General features: G+C 34.0%; 2 protein-coding genes and 1 long non-coding RNA gene across 3 annotated transcripts; all 3 read right to left on the bottom strand.

Annotated features, from left to right (window-relative positions):
- Nucleotides 1–1,280: 1,280 nt before the first annotated feature.
- LOC133187234 (uncharacterized) lies at nt 1,281–2,654 on the bottom strand. The gene is made up of 3 exons (XR_009721155.1): nt 2,571–2,654; nt 2,063–2,250; nt 1,281–1,415 (listed from the first exon to the last, which is right to left on the bottom strand). It is a non-coding gene; the product is annotated as an uncharacterized LOC133187234 (long non-coding RNA).
- Nucleotides 2,655–2,712: 58 nt separating this feature from the next.
- LOC133186504 (A disintegrin and metalloproteinase with thrombospondin motifs 19-like) lies at nt 2,713–8,348 on the bottom strand. Its single transcript, XM_061321738.1, has 15 exons — nt 8,252–8,348; nt 8,030–8,120; nt 7,859–7,952; nt 7,096–7,167; nt 5,892–6,031; nt 5,759–5,796; nt 5,505–5,610; nt 5,208–5,369; nt 4,352–4,472; nt 4,156–4,272; nt 3,975–4,026; nt 3,663–3,809; nt 3,228–3,431; nt 2,827–3,075; nt 2,713–2,741 (listed from the first exon to the last, which is right to left on the bottom strand). Exons 1-15 carry the CDS (start codon nt 8,346–8,348, stop codon nt 2,713–2,715), a joined length of 1,719 nt encoding a protein of 572 aa, XP_061177722.1.
- A 10,307-nt stretch (nt 8,349–18,655) lies between these two features.
- LOC133186756 (uncharacterized) lies at nt 18,656–24,870 on the bottom strand. Its single transcript, XM_061322053.1, has 5 exons — nt 24,739–24,870; nt 22,922–23,215; nt 22,558–22,689; nt 21,991–22,131; nt 18,656–21,001 (listed from the first exon to the last, which is right to left on the bottom strand). Exons 1-5 carry the CDS (start codon nt 24,794–24,796, stop codon nt 19,917–19,919), a joined length of 1,710 nt encoding a protein of 569 aa, XP_061178037.1. The 5' UTR covers nt 24,797–24,870; the 3' UTR covers nt 18,656–19,916.
- Between the last annotated feature and the right edge of the window lie 2,518 nt (nt 24,871–27,388).

Genomic DNA, 27,388 nt, shown 5'->3' on the forward strand with positions numbered 1-27,388 from the left:
CTTAGTGCCCTCTTGTATGGATCAGTGTTCTAGAAGACATCTTTGGCCATTGAAAAAAAAGAACTCGAAGTCTTCCAAACCAAATCCCTTTGACGCATTCTTAAGATCTTCTGGCCTAACACCATCTCTAACGAAGAGCTGCTGAATAGAAGTGTGATGCCAACAATATCGCAGACCATCGAAATAAGACGCAGGCTTGGTCACGTTCTACGCATGCCCCCTCCCCCCAGCTCGCTGCCCAGGGCCCATGGACACTCCAGGTAAAAAGAAACAGAGACCAACCAAAGGAGACCCGAAGATCAGAGATCTGACCATGGAGACAGCGCCTCAAGAATCTGCAGACCGAGCCAGATGGAGATCCCTTGCCGTTGCCTCAAGCACAAGACAGAAGATTGAGTGAGTGGGAATAAATAATCAATAAGAAATTATTATTGATCGGTGGAATAACCAATTATTTTTTTTTTAGAAACCATGCATGCTTGTTCATTGAGATATAAGCTATCCTTTGGATATTTATATGCGAATGGCGTTTTTTTTTTTTTACAGAGTATATCCTAAATTGTTTATAAGCATCTACGTTTTTGATATGCTAGTTGACGAAATAACAGGTTGACGAGATAATAAAACAAATGTATATAACTACACAAAGAGAAATTTCTACTACCCAACTGTTTAAAGAGAATATCCGGATATTAAGCATAACTGGCAGAGTTTTAGCCATATTATTACAAGTGAATTGGGGCATATTTGTCAGAGAGAAATGTTCCTAGTGTTGTGACACTTGGGTCCTCTCGCTGTAGATATTTGAATCCAACTTTTTTTCCCATACAAACAAAACCGGTTGATAAGCAGATACAAAGTATGTCTGTATAGATATGTACATAAAGATGACCCTAACATAGATTTAAAAAACTCCACATTTGCCTCCTTTTATTATTAGATTTACAATTATTCGATAATGTAAAATTTAATTATACATATACGTATTTATATTTCTTTATCAGCGTGACATAGTCTGATTGTTGAAGTTGGAGTGTATGCCAGATGAAAACTGACCACTTTTTTCTTATATATACTCATAAACTTTCTTATACAGAAAGAATTGAATGATGCCAACGTCGATAGTACCCTTTGAATCTCTAACTCAAATTATCTTTCAAGACTTGATTCAACAGAAATTTTAATTTTCCTAAATTAGAACCATCCAAATGAATAAATTAGGAATTATTGGAAAAACTTGAAGCGTTGAAAACTTGGAAGCATGAAATATTTTTCAAGTTGCATTATTAGCTTTTCGTATTTCTTCCTCAGAGCTTTCATTCTCTTTTCATTTTTCTTCCTCAAAGCTTTCATCCTCTTTTCATTTTTCTTTCTTTCTTTTTCCATTTTCTTCAATTTCTTCTTCCATTCCTTCTCTGAAAAAAAAACGAATAAACAAATTAAAAGGCAATATGTATTTAGTCGGAGTACAAACCCACAGATGAGCCACTTGTTGCTGTAATAAGTTTTCTAACCGATAGTATATTAAGAACACAGGATATCTAACTCAGAATGTACATGGAGTAAACCCCCCTCCTCAGAATCAGTCAATTACGCTTTCAGATGAAATGCACTGGCAAACTGTTTATTACCATTCTCTTCTACGATAATTTATGTACATAACTGTATATGGCATGCCTCTCTTTATTTTCTTTTATCTCCATAAACAGCATCAAAACTTTTCTCGCCGACTGGAAAATTCGACTCACACCACTCTATCAGTGAAGAGATCATATTTTGGCGGGTGTGACCGGTCAACAGGGGATGCTTACTCCTCCTAGGCACCTGATCCCGTATCTGAAATTTCCAGGGGTCCGTGTTTTATACCATCTTCACAGATTTGTATTGTTTATAAATTTTTTGAGATCGATCACTGTTCGTTATCTTCACCTTTTTATATCGCAGGGCAGTATCGCGAAACTACGTGTGGAAATAAAGTATTCTTGAATAATAGGCATGCCAAGTTATGGGGCATTAACAGACAGTTGATCGTAAAAAAAAACTTGTATAAGCAATCACGTACTTCTCTTTTTCTCGCTGCTATCACTATTGGAAGAATCACTCTCCTCACTACTACCAGAAGATGGCGCCATTGTCATCTGTGTTGATGAAGTGGTTGGTATTATTGTCGTTTGTGATGATATTGGCCATTGTGTTGATGGTGTAATGTCAGAAGAAGTTGGAAACACAGTGCTTCTAGACTGAGTGGTTCTTTTTGAAAAAAGAAACAGATACCAGTAAGAAAAAGTACTTAGGGATTTTCCAGAAAGGAAGATGTAAAATACACTACTGCAACAAAGCAGATTACAAGAAAACAGAAATTCACACACAATTTTCAATATAATCAGTAAACGTGTTTACCAGATCTATATTGATATTTAAATTATCGAACTTAATATGCGTTCGATCATTCTTAAAATATCATTTCCCACATTCTATTTAACAAAAGCTCGTAGAATGATGCAGAGACATAACAAAGCAACAAATTGTTGATGAGTTATACAAAATTATTCAGTCATGTGCTCTGATACCTAGAGGTAGTTGGCAGAAGCGTGGATATCGTTGATCTTCTGGAGGTGCTTCTAACTGTCGTGACCGATCCAGAAGGTCTAGTGGATGTAGTGGATGAAACGACATTCGTTGTTGGTGACCTCGGAGTACTTAGGGTTGATGTCAGTGATGTCTTGTAGGTTGATTCTGTTCTTTCAGTTTGAGAATTAGTTGTTGAAGTGAATTCTTTGGTAACAAAAGCAGTAGATGAGCTCACTTTGACACTGGATTCAGTACTGTCTGAATCAGTTGATGAACTTGATTCTGTTGTATCCGATTCAGTCCTCGTCGAGAGCGGCGCTAATGACGTTGACGCAGTCGCGGTAGATGGTGTCGGTAAAGCAGTGCTTATCAATGTGCTAGTCAAATCAGTCAGGGCTGTTGATTCTGTTGTTTGTGTTTCAGTCCTGGTAGAAAGCTGTGCAAGTGAAGTTGATTCAGTTGTTGTAGATGGTTTTGGAGTTGTAGTGCTTATGAGTGAAGTGCCTGTCATAATAAACGGAACACATCATTGTTCACTTTCACATAATTATTGTAATCATTATTCGTGAATTTTTGCGATCGATACATTATTCACTGAGAAATTAAGGGGATTTTGAAAAAGAGCTATTCATTTTGGGGCTGCAGTATTCCCTAACCATTTTCAGTTGACATCTTTTCATCAGATGTGACGTAGAAAACAGAATCCGATGACGTAGTTGATAATGGCGCGTCAGTCGAAGCAGAATATGGCGATTTACCGTTTTTGCAGGTCAGACAACAGAGGTTTTCTCGGGTGAAGTTGTTGTAAGTCGGGCACTTTGGGTACTGACATCTGTCTATCCGGTCACCGTACTCACAATCTTAAAAAGAACAATTAGCTTATACACAAAAGAATTAAGGAAATGACATTCGAAGCTCTAGCTAGTAATTGCGTATTTTTAACTATTTAATAAGAGTACATGACAATAATTTTCCATCTCTTTTACTAAGATTTCTACAAAGATCTATATTCAAAGCTACGTTGAGGTCTACGTCATGTGATTTTGAAGCCAATCACAGAGAAGTTTTCCATTTAATGTGCAGTTTCTTGCCTTCTATGTCCGTTTTAATTTCTTCACAAGTCTGACAACATGCAGCATTAAATGATGGCAGGTAGCAATCGAACGGCCGGCCATACACCCTATCAGAACATCCCACACCGTCAGGAAGCACTGGCTGGTCGCCAAAGGGACACTGGTCTTAAGGGAGGAATCGTATATGTTATATTTTGTACATCGAACGGGTATGCATCGAGTCAAAATTAGATAGATAGATTAGAGAGAGAGAGAGAGAGAACATGTGGGCCTGAAAATATTGCTCATGATCACACGTCTTCATTAACTAAAGTAAAAGTAATTATTTACCCTGAACGTTTTTGCCACTACTTGATACTTTGCATTCACCTTCTTGGCAAACCTAAATAAATACCAACAGTAATTACAGGCAATATGTAATATAAAATACGGCTTTTTATATGCATTAAAACCGAATTCTTTTTTTAAATTCTTTTTTAAAGTTACGGAGGTAAGAAAAGTGTAGGTATACTGAATAGTTCCCACACAGTGTTCCGTCCAGCGGGAGAATACGAGAACAAGTGGTGGACTTCGGAAGGAAGCAGGGCATCCCTCCACAGAGGACACGATAATCAGTACCGATCACGGCCTGTCAAATCAAAACACATAAAGTCACATCCTTTCATAACTGTTATATTTCTGTAATGAATTCGATCTGCTGTACTCACCCTGCATAAAAAAGAATCTGACCCAAAAGCTGTTTTACATTGATTATCGGCGTCAGGGGTCGGGAGAACTTTTGTCGGTATAACTTCATCACTCGGCGATCTCAGACAATGGCTCTCATCACTGCAAGGAACAGAATATGAAGATTTACCTGTCAATTGCTCCTAAGGAGGAATATGACGCAGAATTTATTTAATAGCTTCTACACGAAGAAGAAAGTCTCTTGCTGTGGAATTTAATTTGACATATAGATATATCGATGACGTTTTATCAATTTAACAATATTTATTTAGACATTGGTGGTAAACTTACAAATTAACTTTATGATACACTTGATGACTTCAGCATTTCTATTGTCAACACCCCTTACGTATAGCAATATACCATCATCACTTGCATAAGGAGTTTGTCTCCAAGGTGATTCAATACGCAAGAGCATATTCTATGTACAAACAATTTTTAAATCGAGACAGGTAATTGACCAATCAGTTTATGATGCAAGGATATCAACGTTCTCGTTTACAGTCAGCATTTCGCTTATTCTGTGGTCGATGCAATGACCATTTTTGCAAATACAATCTGTCGTTAGCTAACGTGTGTTGACTAACGTCTTTCATCAACTTGTTTGGCCATTATTTTCATGCAGGCTTATTGTGTACGGATTTTTCCGCTTACCTGAACATGACAAAGGGCACACGACTGGTCGTCAGGAAATGCTTACTCCTCCATAGCACCTGATCCCGCCTTTATTTTTAAAGATCCATGTTTGCTCTGCTCACAGTTTGTGCTTTACTTGATATTTGAGCATCATTATTGTTCGTTATCTTTCCATTTCATACATGTATACTTAATTATTACCTGTCTAACTTCTGAAGAAAATCTTTGATATAAGATTTTGAACATCTTGAAAATTTCCAAAGATTCGATATTTTCGGGCTGTTGAAAACAAACTTGGTGGACATGATATTTAGATTAGTAGATCGGCAGAAATTCCCATCCATGTCGAGTCTGGAACCAAGGCTGTACAAAGAAGCATTAAATTTTAGTTGCCAACTCTGAACTTATTTCAGTACAGTATTCCATTAAAACTTAACATAGCAGAAGTATAGTGTATAATTTTATTTTCTGTATTTTTTAAATTAAAGATATATTCACCTCCTCCCGAGTTCCTGGGCGGCGTAAATCGCTGTTCGTTCATCATAAAACTCCTCCACCACAGACATGGCCAGCTCTGTACACACGGAATCAGGGAAGGATAACCCTAGAGGAAAATTTTTAACAGAAACTTTGTAAAGTATACATGTAGTCGCTTCTAAGAGCAAGTATATTCAATAGGAAGAAGTTTAAAAATCGTTCGAAGAACATGATGAAAAGACTATTTTACAAAAGAAATATAAGAGTTGACTTGCCTTTCGAAGATGCTGATCCTCCATAAGTTAAATTGTATCTGAAAATGACATGCTCAAAAACTACAGTACAAGTGAATATAACAATTTGAATGTATTCTCATTAAAATTATTATAAAAAAAAACAAACTCAAACCCTGTGAACAGCAAAGCATGGTCGTGGTCTCGAAGTTCAGTGTTGTTTATCCAGTCTCTGAAAGCGTCCAAGACAGCGGGGGCAGGGATCAAAGACCGTGGGTCGGGAGTGAGAGACACGGGTGATGGAAAACTTATATTCTATGCGAGAAAGAAAATCAGTAAAATGAAAACATAAATTCTGGTAGCTTTGATATATCAACGAACAAAATTAAATAAATCTTTTCAAAATATAAACACTTTGCATGGAGCATTTCTATATCTCACGGTTGAAAATATACATAATGAAATGGAATTTGTTCTGTAATTAAGCACTATTGCCAAAACAGTCATGATTATTACAGCAAAAATTATCTTTCAACCACAGGTAGTGGTTGCACAGTCTACAAGAAAACGTTCCTTTGTATAGTTGTTTTAATTACTAACATATACATGTAGTATAAAAAAAACCTCTGAGACAACAGGTTAAACCCTATTTACACAGAGGTTGTGACTTTTTAGAGACTGTTGAGCGTTATAAAACTGTCAATATCTCTACCAGCCATCGCCATGATCTCTTAGGATCTTCTAGATATTTCCACAATCTCCATGGTCTTCTAAGTTAAAATAATCTCCCATCGATCGCAAAAGCAATCATTCTCTCAAAGAACGCAGCAAAGACCACAAAAAGGTCATCCAACGATCTCGTGTATTCCCCAATGATCTTTCAGAGGTCCTTCAAAGAACCAAAATAGTTTGAACGCCTATAATCCTTTCCACAGTTGTTTCTGTTGGACTTACAAAATTTGCACTTGATCTTTTGGCATTCTCCGTAGATCTCTCAATGATCTTGATTAGTTGCAAAGCAATCGCTGATTCGAAATATTTCCTTGTAGAAAAGCAATGAAACTATATCGGTCTCTGAGGGATTTTTCAGTGTGTGCACTCCTTGAGCGCCTAAATTGCTCGGCATTTCTCCACGAAATCTGGCAAACATCATCAATTTTTTTTTATCGCCAAACAGGCTCACTGCAATCTTCTTCAATCATATTTAGATAGAAATGGATTTCGAAGCCTTTTTTTAGGTTGGACGTTTCTTTTTTAAATTGCTCAAAGGTCTCTCAACGATCTCTATGAGTGTAAAGGGGCCCTTCATGGACCTAGATGATAGAAGATATATATAATCAACCACAAGTTCTGTCGTGTTACAATAAAACGCTGCTTACCTCAGCCAGAGTAATATCCACTAGATCCAAGTTGATTCCTATCTCCTGAGAAGTGATAAATCTTTTCTTTATCTGAAATAATGTCATAAAGATAAGTAATTATACATTTTCTCTCTCTAAGTACTGTCAGTATGATTCAAATATTTTAGTGGAGAACAACTAGTATATTATTTCATGAACATTTTTATGTGTGAAGTTGATTTCTACTTGTTAAATGCAAACATACATGTAGTGTACATTATAATGTACCCTGTTCGTCATTTTGCCCTTGCATATTTTATTTTCTCTATAATAAAATTCATATACTGCAAACTTTTATTCGACAAAATTAATACATGTATGTCAGAAAGGACCTCTATATCGGTATGTGATAAATTTTGCACAATATATATATAACTTTCTTTTAGCTTTTTCGATTTATAGTTATAGTTGAATTAATATTTTTAATGAAGACTGGATGAAAACGAATTATTCAGAGCTGTTGACAAGAATTTGATATTTAAGTTTTAAGCTACATTGTATAGTACATGTACATTACACACGAAAATAATTAATATTCCTTATCAATTTGGCAGGTTACAAATCAAATAATAAGTCAAATTATTTCAGAATGTAATTTTTCATAAAGATCTAGCTATAGAGAGAACCCCCGGGTTCAGTTGGTGAAAGATTCCAAGTACACTTTTGCAAAATGTACCAGTATATAAAAAACATTATATTTGTAATTTGAAATGTACGTACGTTAAGGTGAAGTTTATCTTACCCCGTTGAAAACACGATAGTAATGAAGTTTCGTTTCATTGTAGGCTTCCTCTTTGATTCTTTCGGGTGTTCCTGCTCGGCTTTGAGACTTAAACCTAAAAAAAAAAATTCCAGATAAAAAATCGGTCCTTCTCAGTCCAGACTTTCAAAATATAAAGGAGAAAGACCTTACCAATCCACCACGCCTGGATCCACCACGATAAGGAGATCCAATGTGTAATTGTAAAGAGGATATTGTCTTTTCTGGCGGGAATATCTGGTGGCTAAAATCAAAAAAGAATTCTTGGCATACTGAAAATTTCCTTGTAAAGGTATTCCGAAATATGTTTGTAAAGTTCCATCATTTTCATGGAATGAAACGTCTTAAACAATCAAACAAACTCACATAACTGACCGTTTCCTGTTTCAGTAGTTTTCTCGTTTTCGGAATAAAAGATGATGTATATGAAATATACAGTACACGGCACAAGAATCATACAAGGTATCTTCATTTTAGTTTTCCACTTTGAACGTTCTCTCTGCGTGATTTTGTACTAAACTTTTTTTTTTACATTCGAGAAAATTTGATCCATTTTCTTGTCTTTAACATCAATTATGTTTTCTTTGACAGAATTGACAACCTAAACAAGACGCAAAAAGATTAAACAAAAGTTAAACTGGCTGAACGTTAAGGGTATTAGAGGATCAGTGACAAGAAAAGATGTCAGACAAAATCTGAACTGTCTAATGGTCAGAGTCAACAAAATGATTTACCATTATCAAATTACCAAAAAAGAACAGGTGAATCTTATTTGTTGCACATTCACGGTTTCAAATTATATTGTATGGGATATGAGAGAGATAACAAGTAAAAAGATTTGCTACAATTTCCCCCGGTCCATGACCTGATGAAACATTTACAATTCAACTTTCCAGTTCTTCCTTCCTATCTTTATCAAATAGGCAAACCAGTTCGATTTTACAATGATCATTAGTTATACATGTAGATTGTTCATTATTTCTGAAAAAGAAAAATTGCTCGCATGAATCATCAATTCATTTGCTGAATTCAACTGATAAGCGGAATATTGAATCGTTGCTCTCTTCAATTGATTTTTGCGAGCATCAATTTTAATGTACACAATTATTGATTTATTGCTCTCTTTCATTGATTAAATGCCATCATTGACTTTATTAATGCGTGTAACAAATCTTTTAGAGAGAGAGAGAGAGCAACTATTTTATTAATGTCCTCTATTCAACAAAATTAACCCAGAATTCAAATAACGATCTCTTCAATTAAATTGTAGGTCTCCTCAAAGAATTAATGAGTGCACTTATTCTTCAAACGAAATCGTTATTTAAAAAATAAAATTTCTCAATTGAATAAGAGAGATCAACAATCATTTAAACCAGGTCTAAATTAATTTTTACGAACAATTATACACCACATTATTGTCATCATCAATTCCTGAATTGATACGCATCAAATGGATTAATGCGCCATCAGTGATGTGGGAAAAAATCGCATTAATGTAAAAAATAATATAACAAATATAGCCCTTTGATGAGGTCGATCCATAGATATATCGACTTCTCAGAAAAGCATATCGACTGAGCACGAAGTGCAAGGTATATATGCTTTTCTGAGAAGCCGATATATCTATGGATCGACCTCATCAAAGGGCTATATTTGTTATATTATTTTTTTACAGAGATTGACAAAATTCAATTTGAAAATAATGGGAACAAGCCACAAGTTTTCTCTCTTGCTTTTTTTTTTTTTTTTTTACACTTGGAGACTAGAGATCAAAATAAATTAAGCTGTTTAATGTAATTGTGTTTTCTTTATACTGGTAGAGTGATTTAGGGAATTTACTAATTTAGAAGTCTACCTTTGTTTTATTATGTTTTTTATGGATTTTTGAAAAAACATATCTCATATGTTTTAATATAAAGTAGATCCTTATTTAAGACACTGTTACGTCTTACCAATTATTACAGAACATCACAATTATAAATAGGAGTTGAAGTATAATTTTTATTTCAGAAACATCAAGTCATACACTGTATTAGCTATTTTAAACACTTTAATGAAAACTCATCAAAGACAAACTGCCAAATTTTTAAATTTATGCTTTTCATAAGACAAAAATATTTATACCAATCAAATTAATGTCATGCGCGCTATATTTATTGAAAATGGAAATATTGTACATATATAAAGTGACATATAGGTTCAATGGGCCGGGTGTAATATATATACGTTTATATTATATCTATTTGTTGTTTGAAAAACCATACACATGTCACTATAATAAAATATTTACTTACTTATTGTAAAATCAGAACTTGTTGTTTTACAGAAAATTATTTCTATTTTGAGAAACATCAAGTCGATATGCATTTCAGAATCTTTAAATAGTAACACGTCTATATGCTGTTATATACTTGATCATGTGGTCAAGTTTGAGCCAATCAGAGAGCTTGGAATAAATAAGAAAAATAATATTTTCAAATAATCAAATATATCTTTAATATTTGACTTTATTTGGCATTCCATACATGTACATGTATAGTTCCCTATAATAGTGTAAGGAACAAGAGGCCCATGGGCCTTGAATCGCTCTTCTGATTAACTGTACAACCTATCACTTCTATTTGAAGCCTCAAAGTATCCTGAATATTTACATAAACCCTTGAAATTCCAATTCACACTCTGAGAACCCAAGATGATTCTAAGCCAATTAGTACCTGAGAGTTGCTCATGGTGAGCTACTTATCACTTGTCATTCTCTGAGGACCCATCAACTAAGTTTGATGATTCTAAGCCAATTAATACCTAAAATATTTTTTAAAATTATAATCATAAAATTTTATAAGTAGGTCAAAGTGACCTACTTTTCAATTGTTTTACTCCAAGGACCCAAGATGCATCAACTGACAAAGTTTGATGATTCTAAGCCAATTAGTACCTGTAATATTTAATTAAAGCCATAAATTTTCAAAAGTAGGTCACCGTGACCTACTTTTCAGTTGCTGTACTCCGAGGACCAAAGATACATCGACTGACAAAGTTTGATGATTCTAGCCAATAAGTACCCGAAATATTTAATTACAGCCATAAAATTTCAAAAGTAGGTCACCGTGACCTACTTTTCAGTTGTTGTACTCCGAGGACCCAAGATGCATCAACTGACAAAGTTTAATGATTCTAAGCCAATAAGTACCCGAAATATTTGATTAAAGCCATAAATTTTCAAAAGTAGGTCAAAGTGACCTACTTTTCAGTTGTTGTACTCCGAGGACCCATGACGCATAAACTGACAAAGTTTTATGATTCTAAGCCATTTAGTACCCGAAATATTTTATTAAAGCCATAAATTTTCAAAAGTAGGTCACCGTGACCTACTTTTCAGTTGCTGTACTCCGAGGACCAAAGATACATCGACTGACAAAGTTTGATGATTCTAGCCAATAAGTACCCAAAATATTTAATTACAGCCATAAATTTTCAAAAGTAGGTCACAGTGACCTACTTTTCAGTCAACCTACTCCGAGGAACAAAGATGCATCAACTGACAAATTTTGACGATTCTAAGCCAAATAATTCCTGAAAATATTAAATACAGCCATAAAAAAATTTCAAAAGTAGGTCACCGTGACCTACTTTTCAGTTGTTGTACTCCGAGGACCCAAGATGCATTAACTGACAAAGTTTTATGATTCTAAGCCAATTAGTACCCGAAATATTTTATTAAAGCCATAAATTTTCCGAAAGAAGGTCACGGTGACCTACTTTTTAGTCGACCTACTCCGAAGACCCATGACGCATCAACTGACAAAGCTTGATGATTCTAAGCCAATTAGTACCCGAAATATTTAATTAAAGCCATAAATTTTCAAAAGTAGGTCACAGTGACCTACTTTTTAGTCGATCTACTCTGAAGACCCAAGATGCATCAACTGACAAAGTTTGATGATTCTAAGCCAATTAGTACCCGAAATATTTAATTAAAGCCATAAATTTTCAAAAGTAGGTCACTGTGACCTACTTTTTAGTCGACCTTCCCCGAAGACCCAAGATGCATCAACTGACAAAGTTTGATGATTCTAAGCCAATTAGTACCTGAAATATTTAATTATAGTCATATAAATTGAAAAGTAGGTCACGGTGACCTACTTTTTAGTTGACCATTTTTGAGGACCCAAGATGCATCAACTTACAAAGTTTTATGATCATAGGACTTAAAATGTCCAAATTATGCCTCTAAAATGCTTTGAAATCGAATGCCTGCAAAGTTCAAAAAGTAGGTCACTGTGACCTACTTTTTAATAATTATGTTTTTTGGCCCCAAGATGCATCATCTTACAAGATTTAATGATTCAAAGCCTCCCCGTATTCGAATTAATGACCTTAATTGTTACAAAAAAGATTAGCCATTAAATTCAAAAAGTAGGTCAAGGTGACCTACTTTTTAGTTGACGTACTTTGAGGACCCAAGATGCATCAACTGACAAAGTTTGATGATCATAGGCCTTAAATTGTTCAAAATATGCCTCTAAATCATTTTGAAAAAGAATGGCCGCAAAATTTAACAAGAGGCCCATGGGCCTTGAATCGCTCTTCTGATAAACTGTACAACCTATCACTTCTATTTGAAGCCTCGAAGTATCCTGTATATTTACATGAACCCTTGAAATTCCAATTCACACTCTGAGAACCCAAGATGATTCTAAGCCAATTAGTACCTGAGAGTTGCTCATGGTGACCTACTTATCACTTGTCATTCTCTGAGGACCCATCAACTAAGTTTGATGATTCTAAGCCAATTAATACCTAAAGTATTTTTTAAAATTATAATCATAAAATTTTATAAGTAAGTCAAAGTGACCTACATTTCAATTGTTTTACTCCAAGGACCCAAGATGCATCAACTGACAAAGTTTGATGATTCTAAGCCAATTAGTACCTGTAATATTTAATTAAAGCCATAAATTTTCAAAAGTAGGTCACCGTGACCTACTTTTCAGTTGCTGTACTCCGAGGACCAAAGATACATCGACTGACAAAGTTTGATGATTCTAAGCCAAATAATTCCTGAAAATATTAAATACAGCCATAAAACTTCAAAAGTAGGTCACCGTGACCTACTTTTCAGTTGTTGTACTCCGAGGACCCAAGACGCATCAACTGACAAAGTTTAATGATTCTAAGCCAATTAGTACCTGAAATATTTGATTTAAGCCATAAATTTTCAAAAGTAGGTCACCGTGACCTACTTTTCAATTGTTGTACTCCGAGGACCCATGACGCATAAACTGACAAAGTTTTATGATTTTAAGCCAATTAGTACCCGAAATAATTTATTAAAGCCATAAATTTTCCGAAAGTAGGTCACAGTGACCTACTTTTTAGTCGACCTACTCCAAAGACCCATGACGCATCAACTAACAAAGTTTGATGATTCTAAGCCAATTAGTACCCGAAATATTTAATTAAAGCCATAAATTTTCAAAAGTAGGTCACGGTGACCTACTTTTTAGTCGATCTACTCTGAAGACCCAAGATGCATCAACTGACAAAGTTTGATGATTCTAAGCCAATTAGTACCTGAAATATTTAATTATAGTCATATAAATTGAAAAGTAGGTCACGGTGACCTACTTTTCAGTTGACCTTTTTTGAAGACCCAAGATGCATCAACTTACAAAGTTTTATGATCATAGGACTTAAAATGTCCAAATTATGCCTCTAAAACGCTTTGAAATCGCATGCCTGCAAAGTTCAAAAATTAGGTCACTGTGACCTACTTTTTCATAAATATGTTTTATTGCCCCAAGATGCATCATCTTACAAGATTTAATGATTCTAAGCCTCCCCGTATTCGAATTGATGACCTTAATTGTTTTAAAAATGATTAGCCATAAAATTCAAAAAGTAGGTCAAGGTGACCTACTTTTTAGTCGACGTACTTTGAGGACCCAAGATGCATCAACTGACAAAGTTTGATGATCATAGGCCTTAAATTGTTCAAAATATACCTCTAAATCATTTTGAAAAAGAATGGCCGCAAAATTTAAAAAGTAGGTCACCGTGACCTACTTTTGAGTCAACATGATATGAGGTCCTTAGATGTACCAACTGACAAGATTTGATGATCCTAGTCCTTATAGTAAGCAAAATATCAACATTTTAATAAAATGTAATTTTTGGTCAACTTTGAAGTGACCTTGAGACCACGCCCTTTGCCCCAGGGTAAATCCCCAGGCAAATTTTAATCTACAACATATCCTCATCCTTTTGTGTAAGTTTGGTGATAATCTGCCCAGTGGTTCTTGAGAAGAAGATTTTTTAGCAACCAGTACTTTTGTTTCTATTTTCCTAATTATCTCCCCTTGTTAAAGGGTCACAACCCCAGTTTTAGTATAAAAGGGAGCCCTTGGGCCAAGGATACCCTGTGACAAATTTGAGAATAATTGGCCAAGGGGTTCTTGAGTTATGGCCCATATTCTAAAAAGTTTACGCACACCGCACACCGCACAAGTGGCCATAGCATTAGCTCTTTGAGCCTTTGGCTCAGAAGAGCTAAAAAGTAGGTCACCGTGACCTACTTTTGAGTCAACATGATATGATGTCCTTAGATGCACCAACTGACAAGATTTGATGATCCTAGTCCTTATAGTAAGCAAAATATCAACATTTTAATAAAATGTAATTTTTGGTCAACTTTGAAGTGACCTTGAGATCACGCCCTTTGCCCCAGGGTAAATCCCCGTGCAAATTTTAATCTACAACATATCCTCATCCTTTTGTGTAAGTTTGGTGATAATCTGCCCAGTGGTTCTTGAGAAGAAGATTTTTTAGCAACCAGTACTTTTGTTTCTATTTTCCTAATTATCTCCCCTTGTTAAAGGGTCACAACCCCAGTTTTAGTATAAAAGGGAGCCCTTGGGCCAAGGATACCCTGTGACAAATTTGACAATAATTGGCCAAGGGGTTCTTGAGTTATGGCCCATATTTTAAAAAGTTTACGCACACCGCACAAATGGCCATAGCATTAGCTCTTTGAGCCTTTGGCTCAGAAGAGCTAAAAATTACACCATTTTATAATATTAACAGAGACACTTAATGTTATTTTTTGAAGATCTATGAAATAAATAATGTTTTATGTTGGAAATAAAGACTTTCCTGATAAATTCAACTAGACTTTGACCCGTGCGTGCACGGGTTGACATTGTTATGAATGCATCCATCTGCATATCGGACATTTACAAAATAGATACATCGACACATTCATATTGTAAGGTATTTTTGAAATAAACAATGAATGTGAATATAATTCTGTTTTGTTTTTGTTTTTTTGTTTTGTTTTTGTTTTGTTTTTTTAAATTGTTGCGTAACGGCATAGCGCAGAATGGGTTTGACCACCAGTTAGCTATAAATCAAGTCTTGAGTTCGAATCATGCCGGAGCTTACATAAATTTCACCTTTCCAAACAAATTTAATAAAAGAAATTATGGATGTTCATTGAAAATATGACAACAGCAAAGAGTTGAGCACACTGCTGATACATATCAAGCAAAGTATTGAAAATGAAGAAATGTGCTAAGCTGGTATTTTTACACAATCAGTTATTAAACTAAAGGTACCAATTTTAACACTGCAGGTCTCAACTTGTTCAAAATATGACCTCAAAAATAAAAGAGTTAAGCATACATATACTTTATATATACACAGATAATTGACAGGTATATAATCTGTAAAAGATCTGTTTTGATAAAAATTAATGTAATATCCTTGAATTAGTACATAGAAAAAGTAATAAAAGTAGAAGCTTAATTGAGAAAGAATAAAAACAAATTGGTAATCTTCAAGTACCAATGATGTTTAAAATATATCAAACAAAAGACAGCACTCTTCCGATTTGTCGGTATTAAAGGCCAAAAATTCGAGTCTATTATTTTAATATAGTAGTATAGATATATTAAGCTTTACATTAAGACTGTAGTAACTTTTGTTTGATGTTTTGCTCCCAAACTGTAAAACTTTTATCAGTTATTTTATGATTCTTTGCTTTCTATTTAGAAAAATTATGGGGGATGGAGAATTTTTAAATCTAATTTTTTAGACTGAATATGGAGCCTGAACCCCCTCACCACACACTAACTGCTGGATCCATCCTCAACATACCTATTGATTTGGCCAGAAAAAAAAGAAAATCAACTTCATTCAATATAAATTTCTTCTCTTTGCTCATAAAATGCAGATGAATAAACACTCCAAAGGTGAGTTTGTACCTATGTACTTTCGGAGTCTTACAGTTTGAACATCAATATTATTATCTCATTTTTTCCAGGGAAATCTTAATTATATGTAGGTCACATTGAGTAAATACATAAAAATAACAATCAACCCTTTGAAACATGGTCTCAGAAATTTATTACTAGTAATTAAGATTTTTTTCATGTCAACACCTTTACTGAACATATTTTCATATCTTCAAGTATCTTGTATTAATGCAAACAAAAGTCAAATATTAGAGACATGATCTGAAATTAAAAAAAACATATGGATAAAACTGACAATGTATGAAAAAACAGATGAAGAAAATTAAGAGAGCTTTCCCTCATTTGTCTAACTTTCAAAAACAAATGCATAAGTACCTAGTAATATACATGTATGGGGTATACACTAGTACATGGTAATATACTGGGTATACATGTAGTGCCAGGTAATATACATGGTATACATGCATTATCCCATAATAAACTGGTATATATGTAGTACCTGGTACATGTAATAAATGGGGTATCATGTAGTATTCAGTAATATACGGGTATACATGTAGAGCCCCGTAATATACCAGATACACATGCAGTACCTGGTAATATACCGGGTATACATATAATACCCAGTAATATACCAGATAAACATGAAGTATGCGGTAATATATGGGGTATACATGTAGTACCCTGTAATATACTGGGTATACATGTAATACCCTGTAATATACTGTGTATACATGTAGTACCCAGTAATATACCAGGTATACATGTAGTACCCTGTAATATACCAGGTATACATGTAGTACCCTGTAATATACTGGGTATACATGTAGTACCCTGAAATATTCTGGGTATACATGTAGTACCCTGTAATATACCAGGTATACATGTAGTATACTGAACTTGAAAACAATCTATGACATGATGTTGTTATGATGTATTATGTACAATGATATTGGCATCACCATTCACACAATTCATCAATGGCATCACAGCAAGAGATTCACAACAAAAATACTTGTAAACAAATCAAAATCATGTAAAACAAACAGATCTTCATTAAAATTGATCATGTGACCAGCAATAAAAAAAATCCATTGATGTTTCAATAATTAAAACTAGATTTTTTTTAACAAAGCATGAAACAATGCTATTAAATCACTAACATATTTTGGAATACATTGAGGTAGACATCAATGCCATTTAAAAATCAGATCAAAATCAAGAATAAAAGTTAGTACTAAAATAAGTTCATAATCAAATCAGAATGAATTTATAAAGATTTTTTAGATTTAAAAAAACTGTATATGTTTAAAGCTTTATATCTTTAAAATTAAATTTGATTTATTAAATCTAATTGTACACAGGTAAGAATTTACACTTAATATTCCCTTTGCAATTCAGGATAATTAAGGTTGGTTCATATAATGCTTACTGGTAGTTAAAATGAAGAGCAGATGTTCAACATCTGTAAAGAACACTCATAATGCCACATAATTACACATACATCAAGAAATACTGCTACACTTTGCATCTGACTGCTCTATCAATTGCATTGATGTAAACATTTGAATTTGTAATTCAAATGTGATGTCAAAGCAATAGTTTACAAGGCATTTATGAAATAAATAGAAGAAATTATTTTACTGAATCCAGTGCATGATTTAATAATGCACACTTGCTTTGTCAACTCTTGGCTAAATTTGCCCAAGTTTTTTTTTTTAATAAAATTCAAATCCTTTCACAAATAAAAAGAAAGAGGTCAGCTGTTAAAAATAAAGAAGTATTAATAAAACACTATACACAATAAAAAGAAATGTTCACTAATAATTGCTTGTCAACATTATTTTCGGTAAATTTATGCATGCCATTGTTGAAAATTTTATATGATTTCCTGAAATATGTCACATGCACAACAATACATTTTGGCACTAAAAAATACTGGCTAGACTTAACAACTGCTGGAAATAGGAAAAAAAAAACAACAATTGTATTATATCATATACAAACAACAATATATACCTGGCACACATTTACCTCTTTTCAATCCTACATTCTTTGACAGCAATGACCAAAACATTACAATTGTTAATTTGCAATGTACATGTAGGCTATATTTCAGTATGCACATGAAGTATATTGTACATTTCAGTATGTACATAAACATTGATATTTCTGTTTCTAAAGTGAACATCACAGTATGTACATGTACTTTGTGTATTTCAGCAAATTATGTAAAAATGCAAATTGTGTGTGAATTAAACTGCACATGTGCATCTCCTAACAATTACATTAATAATACCATAAAAGTCATTGTTACCACAGTACCAAAGGTCACCATAACTGAGACAACTGATGTTGGTACAGCCTTTTTATTAAAGCCGAATCTGCAGTTTAAAGCAATTTCTATATCACTAAATAAAGATTTTATTAACTTACATGTAGTGAAAAGTATATGGCATTTTCTTCTTTTTTTAACTAGTGATAGAATAACCATTTCAATATTTCAAAATATTTTACTTCTTTTCAATTAAAATTCTTATTTTCACTTTTAGCCCACTTTAAATTTAATACATTTTTTACCTCATTTAACATTTCAGACATGAAGTATTTTAAGGAGACACATTAATTATCTATTAATAGACCACTGAACATTAAAATGCAGAGTTGGAATACTTGCTTCCATCTGTTGGCTGTGAGATGTTGCAGTTAGTGTTTATGGGTTACTCCCTCTGCTGTGAGATGTTGCAGTTATTGTGACAGTGGGATACTCCCTACGATATGAGATGTTGCAGTTATTGTCAGTGGGTTATTCCCTACGTTGTGAGATGTTGCAGTTATTGTCATTGAGTTATTGTCAGTGGGTTACTCCCTCTGTTGTGAGGTGTTGCTGTTATTGTCAGTGGGTTACTCCCTCTGTTGTGAGATGTTGCTGTTATTGTCAGTGCGTTACTCCCTCTGCTCTGAGATGTTGCTGTTATTTGTCTGTGGGTTGTTTCTTCTCTTTATTGTGATGATTTTGTAATTTTTGTATCTGGGTTGTCCCCTCTCTCCTTTCTTTGTTTTGATGATGTTATAGTTATTGTCAAAAGTTGCTCTCTCTGTTTGTTGCAATGATGTTGCAGTTATTGTAGGTTGATTGCTTCTCTTTTTTGCAGTTATGGTGGTGGGTTGCTCCCTCTGTGTGTTGTGATAATGTTGCAAATTTTGCTGGTGGGGTGCTTCATTGTTTGGCAGTTATATGTGGAAGGTTGCTTCCTCTGTTTGTTGTGATTATGTTGCAATTTTTGTTGCTAGGTTGCTCCTTCTGTTTATTGTGATGATGGGTTTATTGTTGGTGGTTGCTCCTTCTGTTTGTTGTGATGATGTTGGGTTTATTGTTGGTGGGTTGCTCCTTCTGTTTGTTGTGATGATGTTGGGTTTATTGTTGGTGGGTTGCTCCCTCTCTTTGTTGTGATGATGGGTTTATTGTTGGTTGGTTGCTCTTTCTGTTTGTTGTGATGGTGCTGGGTTTATTGTTGGTGGGTTGCTCTTTCTGTTGGTTGAGATGTTGGGTTTACTGTTGCTGGATTGCTCCTTCTGTTTGTTTTGATGATGTTGGGTTTACTGTTGCTGGGTTGCTCCTTCTGTTTGCTGTGATGATGTTGGGTTTATTGTTGGTGGGTTGCTCCTTCTGTTTGCTGTGATGATGTTGGATTTACTGTTGGTGGGTTGCTCCTTCTGTTTTCTGAGATGATGTTGAGTTTATTGTTGGTGCATTGCTCCTTCTGTTTGCTGTGATGATGTTGGGTTTATTGTTGGTGGGTTGCCCCTTCTGTTTGCTGTGATGTTGGGTCTACTGTTGGTGGGTTGCTCTCTCTCAGTACTATCTCTCCTCCTTCCACTTGTATCAGGGCAGGAGCAGACTCTGGAGGAACCAGGACCATATCATTCCTGTTATCCTCCTGCCTCAGATTTTCATTGGACTGGCCTTCCTCAAATGTTCCATTTATTGGGTCACTGTTTAGATTTTGACTGGTCAATACAATAGCACCATCCTGGACACCCAACTGACATACCCTAACACAAGATGAACAGTCCGTGTGAGGAGTTTGTGACTGACTGGATTCTTGATTTTCCATGGAAGCATTTGAATCTCTTAACACAATTTCTCCATTCTGTACAGAGAGAGACTGGCATCGACAGGACAGGGCTGTCCTCTGTCCATCACCAGCCTCAGGGTCATCATTAGTTGTCTGTACTGACACACTGCAGGTGTTAGATGTAACTCTTGTCTGCTGATCACTACACAAATTATTCACAGGTCTAGCTTGTTGTACACAAAGTTCTGATTCTGATAAAATGGAAGAATCACGAGACAAAGATGGCAAGCAAGTGGCACATGCACTGGCTATGGAAGAGTCATGGATAATGTAATTATTGAAATTTATGACTTCCCTGGGAGGGTTTCTATCAATTGTACTGTATGTGGGAGGGGGAGATCCTCTATTAATATTCATCTCCCTCTCAACATCAGAATAAGATGGCGGCACTCCAATAGGCGAGAAGTCACTCCTAGGAATATATTGTACCCCATTATTCACATTTACAATGATGTTTCCATATGTGGCTGATGAAGATAAGAAAGGGTCCATTTCTATTGAATTCTGATTATTGTCCTGCTGTGATCGACTATTCACCGTCATATGATATCGTCGGAGTGCCCTCTCTGTGCTTCGGAGTGAACTCTTCATCCTGAATCTAAAGACAATGATAACGATTACTGAAATCAACAAAACGGTGCCGACAGTACAACCAATCACTGCGTACACAGTCGTCTTGAGCCATGACATCTGGGTTTCATCACTGGGCTGGTTTGTGGTGGCATTAATCACTTCTGCAATAAAATGCATCAATTTATTATACATGTACTTAGTATTCATTTATTCATATCCTATATAAACTTGAAAGAATCTGTAAAATCACCAAATTTTTATTAAAAGCTCTTTTATTTCAAAGAATATTTCTTTATTTTAGCATATTGTAAACACACTTATTTCAGCATTTTTTGCACAGATAAACTGATTTTACCTATTCAGTTTACACAACAATTTATATTTCTTTATACTTATTTATATCAAAGGCTTGTATACACTTTTTGGTACTAAAATACCCTCAACTTGAAAACCCAATCATGGTGAAAACCCTCTTTTGATAATCTGTGATGAGAGCAGTCACTTGTTTTGGGGAACTGATTATCTGTCATGTGATTAGTAACCTGTTTTGGAGAATTGATAATCTGTCTTGTGATTAGTAACCTGTTTTGGAGAATTGATAATCTGTCATGTGATTAGTAACCTGTTTTGGAGAATTGATAATCTGTCATGTGATTAGTAACCTGTTTTGGAGAATTGATAATCTGTCTTGTGATTAGTTACCTGTTTTGGGGAACTGATAATCTGTCATGTGATTAGTAACCTGTTTTGGAGAATTGATAATCTGTCATGTGATTAGTTACCTGTTTTGTGGAACCGAAAATCTGTCATGTGATTAGTTACCTGTTTTGGGGAACTGATAATCTATCATGTGATCAGTTACCTGTTTTGGGGAACTGATAATCTGTCATGTGATTAGTTACCTGTTTTGGGGAACTGATAATCTGTCATGTGATTAGTTACCTGTTTTGGGGAATCAAAAATCTGTCATGTGATTAGTTATCTGTTTTGGGGAACTGATTATCTGTCATGTGATTAGTTACCTATTTTGGGGAATTGATAATTTATTACATGATTAGTTACCTGTTTGATTAGTTACTTGTGTGATTAGTTACCTGTGTGATAAGTTACTTGTTTGGGGTAACTGATAATCTGTCATGTGATTAGTTACCTGTTTTGGGGAACTGATAATCTGTGATGAGACAATATTCATCTGACCAATCCCCACAGTGATTGATATGTAGACTGTCACAGACCAATGTCTTATTAATACATTGCTGGTTCTGACAAATAAACATGTCCAGGCATTTAGCTAAAAAAAGAAGAAGAAAAGAATAGACTTATATAAAGTCTCAAGTTTTTCTATATAAATTGGATATACTTGTACATAGAAAAGAAGTGGGTAGATATAGACTTTGCCTGTTTCCCAATACATGTATTATTGAATTTATTCTTTACAAATAATTAAACATGTTATCTCATTCCTTGGTATTCAAGGCAATGGTAACTACAAACCTCATTATTTCAACGTCAATGGGACCAAGATTATACATCATAATATCTGAGATAAAGAGGGTAAAAAACAAAGAAAAAGTGATTGGGAATGCCAACTTACTTTGACATATCCCTGGTATTTCAGATTTTGATGTTAGAGGTAATGAAGTTCAACTGTATTTTCAGCATTTGAATTAGCTAAACTCACATTTTTCAAATAACTGCATTTCAAATTTAAACCTACCATACTGACAGTTCCTTTCATCTGATCCATCTATACAGTCTTCCTGTTTGTTGCAGCGTTTTTCCATAGATATACAGTTTTTACTGGTCTCACACAGAAACTCTTTACTATGACACCGAGCACCTGTGGCCACTGAAAAACGGCACCATGAAGAGCATTATCATGTCATTTCAAGATGTAAGGTTATTGCAAAATAAAGATTAGGAAATCTCCAAGAATAATTATCTTTAATAATACAGGGCACATCTTATCCATGACATGGATGTTGAAATATCAACATTCATAATTAAGTCCAAAAAAAATCATTTTTATAAATCTTCATGAGTGTAAATAGTTTTTAACAAACTCTATATTAATTACTAACACTTTGAGATAACTCGGATGGATAGGCCTTTCTTTGTCTGTACTGTGGAGCTGTTGTAGAAACATTGGTAGATGCCAGCATCTTTTCCTGTGATATTCCTGATGACCAGTGTTCTTGTGAAGTTATCTGTCCATTGTTGATGGATCTCCTCTTCAGACTTCCACACACCCCTCCAGTACAGGGCTTTAGGTGGACCCTCTGTGCTGCCAATGCTACACCTGACCTCTAGGTTCTGGCCCTCCTCCACCTCAATACTCTGGCTGGGGTAGATGATTGGGTAGCTCTGGGTCAACACTGTTAATTTATTTCAATGATCATGAGCACAATCAATTTCTTTTTAAATAGCTAAAAATTATTTCACATTTTTATGAATAAACAATAAAATAACTCAATTAAATTGGTTTTTTTTGTTTGTTTGTTTTTTTTTTTGGTTTGTTTTTTTGTTTTTTTTTTGTTTTTGTTTTTTCACTGATGCCTCTGATAAAACTGCAGCTCTACTGGTTGTTCTCATAATTTGTGGTGTTTAGACAGACTGTTGAAATTCAATTTACCTTCACATATGTTTTTCTGGTCTTCTTACCAGTAGAATACAGTAAAACTTGGTTATAAACAAGTCACAGGGAGTTTGAATTTAGCTTCCTTATACCGGTGTCATATAATCCGGTAATCAAGATCATTTACATCCATATAAATAACCAGGTCCAGCACAATCTCTTGATTAAGCTGAATAGCTTGAATTAACTATATATCTGATCAAGTTATTCAGAAGGCTATTTATACACATTTTTTCACAAAAAATGTTTTTTTGTATGAAATAGAAAAAGTCACAAGTATTTGACTATTCATATATATGTACTATGGACTAGCAAAAAAGCAACCTAGATCAAAGATAGTTCTAACATTGCAGCTTTTGAACACTTTTAAGCAAAAGATGCATTTCCATTGTTTGGATAACTGTACACCACCTTGTGTGTGTTAAGTGATAAGTATATTTCTTCACATAATGTGGTGAATTACAATGTACATGTATTACTAATCAATTATCTTGTTGACCAGAATTGACCTCCTTTATAATTTCAAACAAGAAATAACTGTGAGGTCACAAATCAACTTGCTTTATATGACCCCAAAACTTTTAGAACTTTGAGTACAAAATCTCTCAAAGAGACACAATTTGATGAGTGATTTTACATGCATTAATCATTTTCAGAAGAGTTCCAAATTGAATACTATCACTGCCTCAAGGTGCGACCTTTTTGTACATGCTGAAAAAAATAACACATTTAAAAAAAGTATTCTAAAAATAGCTAAATCAAGCCATTCTGAATAGCTTAATAAAGCTATATAGCTAATTCAAGCTATATAGCTAAATCAAGGGATCAAGAGATTGTGCTAAATCTGCTAACAGTGTAAAGTCTTCCATGGGAGACAAAGAAGATTCCTTATAACCATGATTTCCTTAGAAGTCGAAAGCGAGTTCTTTATAATCAAATTTACTGTATTGCATTGTCAAAAAACATGCCAAGGGTAACATTCGATAAATTTCGTTTTTGTCTTTTAAATTTAATAGATTTACTCTTGTTTAGGCAAGTGTAAACAAAATAAAAGCAGACAAATGTTGCATATAAACTATTTTTAAAGTGACCTAGTTAGAGCAGTTATAGACAGATTGTGATCAGAAGACTAACTGCAAAAATGGGATATAATAGCCAATTTGGGTTTATATTATTCCTAATAATTTGCGTGCAGGGTTTCGATCATCTCTGTAGCACAACTATATAGCAGACTAGTACAAGTCTATGCAGTGTCGTATTTACCACGGTGTACATGTGTCCAAAGTACAAACAAAAGCAGAACATTTGCGTATGCTATCATATCTTGCTTTTCTTTCTAAATCTTCTCTTGTTAATATAGTCCCGGAGTTTAATCATGACCATGTCGATGGTAATACTAAACCAATACACAATCCAGCCAAAGAACGGAAGTTGTAACAATGCGACCTCTAGCGGGACATGAGACAGGACAGGGTAAAAGTAGGATTCGGCATCACTTTGTTTTCCTGGATACTCGATAACGTCTAAAGACAGACAACACTGCATCTTACATAAAAAAATGTAGGTATTAATTTTAATTTCCTGGTAAATTTAATTTCCTGGCAATGAGAAAATCATGATTATTCCACTGATGTCGAGGCACCGTGTAATTCATGGACTGAAGGCATGGAGTGGAGTTTTGGAGTGGAGTTTGGAGTCAAATTTTGGAGTCTGATTTTTTTTTAAATTTGATTTTTGCTATTTAGAACAAAATTCTTCAGGTGACAACTCTGTAGTCTTATTATATTCCCATGTTGCTTTAAACCACCAGCTATTGCAATTAACATTTAACATAAATCCTGTTACTAAAATTAGGTTACGAGTATCTTGTTGAATCACCTTAAAATCTGCTCAAAAACAGACAAATAATGTTTCTTGCTACTTTTTTAGATGGTGTCATTCATGCCTATTTGATACTCCGTAATCCATTTTAGGGTATTTTTCTGCTTCTTAGGCCTGAAAATTTCCCCATCCAGTGTATATTAGTAATGCAACATGAAAATTTGTATTAGTGTATGAAGTTTGAAGCGAATATTTGAATAGTTTCTTTAAAATTGAAATTGAAATCTAAAAAAAAATGGATAAAGATGATAAATTCTCACCAAATTATGCATAAGTGCATAAGCTTACATAAATTATCTTAATTTTTTTTAAACTAATCAAAATGCAAATTAAAGAAAAGTGAGGTCAAGGTCACAGGAAAGCCTAAGGTTAAAAGATTTCATGCAGTTGAATAACCCTCACTAATAAGTATCAGCATAAGTTTGATAAACATATCTTGAATGGTTTATTTAAAACTGAGGTAAACACTGATTTAAGAAAAGTGAGGTCAATGTGAAAAAATGTTGATGCAGTTGATAGCTCTCATCAGTATGTATTAGCATATGAAGTTTGATGAAAATATCTTGAATTCTTTATTTAAAATTGAGCTGAACATTATTTATAAGAAAAGTGAGGTCAAGGTCAAAAGAAAGGTCAAGGTAAAAAAAATGTTAACATCAGTACGTATCAACGTATGAAGTTTGATTACACTATCTTGAATGGTTTCTTTAAAACTGAGCTAAACACTAATTTAAGAAAGGTCAAAGAAAAGGTCAAAGTCAAAAAATGTTTACACAATTGAAAAGCTCTCACCAACATATGAAGTTTTATAAAAAAAATATCTTGAAAAATATCTTTGAAACTGAGCTTTGAACTGAGCTACATGTAAAACTTGACGGAAGGAAAGAAGGACAGAAGACAGACATGTCAAACTCTATATGCCCCGGTCATATTCAAGGCGGGGCATAAAAAATATTATGAGGTAGACAAGTGGTATGCCTTTTTAAATGTTTATTTGAATGATTAAAAAATATCAATTTTGACGATTTTCATAATATTCATTAATCAAATTTCTTAGTAATATCATTTAGAGCTTTTTTTCACAGCCAGATTTATACTTATGAAAGACATGGTATCAGTCATATTCGAAAGCTTATGTTCTAGGATTTGAGATAATAACAAATATTCAATTAAGATATTGATTGTTAGAACGTTAATTTTTATTTAGACAGATTAATCTTGAAGTTAAATCTATTTCATCGAAAATGAACTACTCATAATAATTGTACTTTAATGAATAGCATACTGATGTGAATAAATGGGTCTGTTATAATTGCCTAACACTGCCTGCATGCTGTTGTATAAATAACTCTTGACAGATTATGTGGGACATACAGTGGCTGCATCAGATTCCCGCAAATTCTTTCAGATAAGGTCGTGGGTATTAATTTCACTCTCATTGTCAAAAAGTGTCTTACCTAAAACAGTGACAGTTTATTCTATGTTTTAATCAAATTTAACTGTTACATAAATAATGATCACCATAGCTTTCAACACATAATTGGAAGGTGATAAAACCCTTTGAACTAAATTTTAGCTTTCTGTCCTATCTTTGTTATGTCTGTTAAAACTTTTAAAGGTTTTTGACCACACAGCTGAACAATGTAAGTTAATATATTGTTACAAGGTACATTGTTTGTAGAATAAGATTGATGATTTTTCTCTCTATATAATCTACTGTAGATTTGAAACCATCAATTTTGTATCTTAAAATGTGAATTTAAAAAAAAAAGATTATCAATAATTCACATACATTTACTTGAATAATTAAATAATACATGTATTATGATACTGTAATATGAATACAATACATTGGTGACTCACAATTTTTATCAATTTAGAAGTTAATGGGAAGTTAATGGGAAGGAATGCACTGTGATGCTAGTTAAGGGATGATAATATCTATATAAACTCCTAAAGAATGCAATGATTTTAATGCATGTATGCTGTTCAAGTTAATTCAACACTAGATCACATACTCCAAAATTAAATG

The sequence above is a fragment of the Saccostrea echinata genome, unplaced genomic scaffold (genome assembly GCF_033153115.1).
Source record: "Saccostrea echinata isolate AGI-Se365-2 ecotype Australia unplaced genomic scaffold, CSIRO_AGI_Sech_v1 ptg000014l, whole genome shotgun sequence".
NCBI classification, from domain to species: Eukaryota; Metazoa; Mollusca; class Bivalvia; order Ostreida; family Ostreidae; genus Saccostrea; species Saccostrea echinata.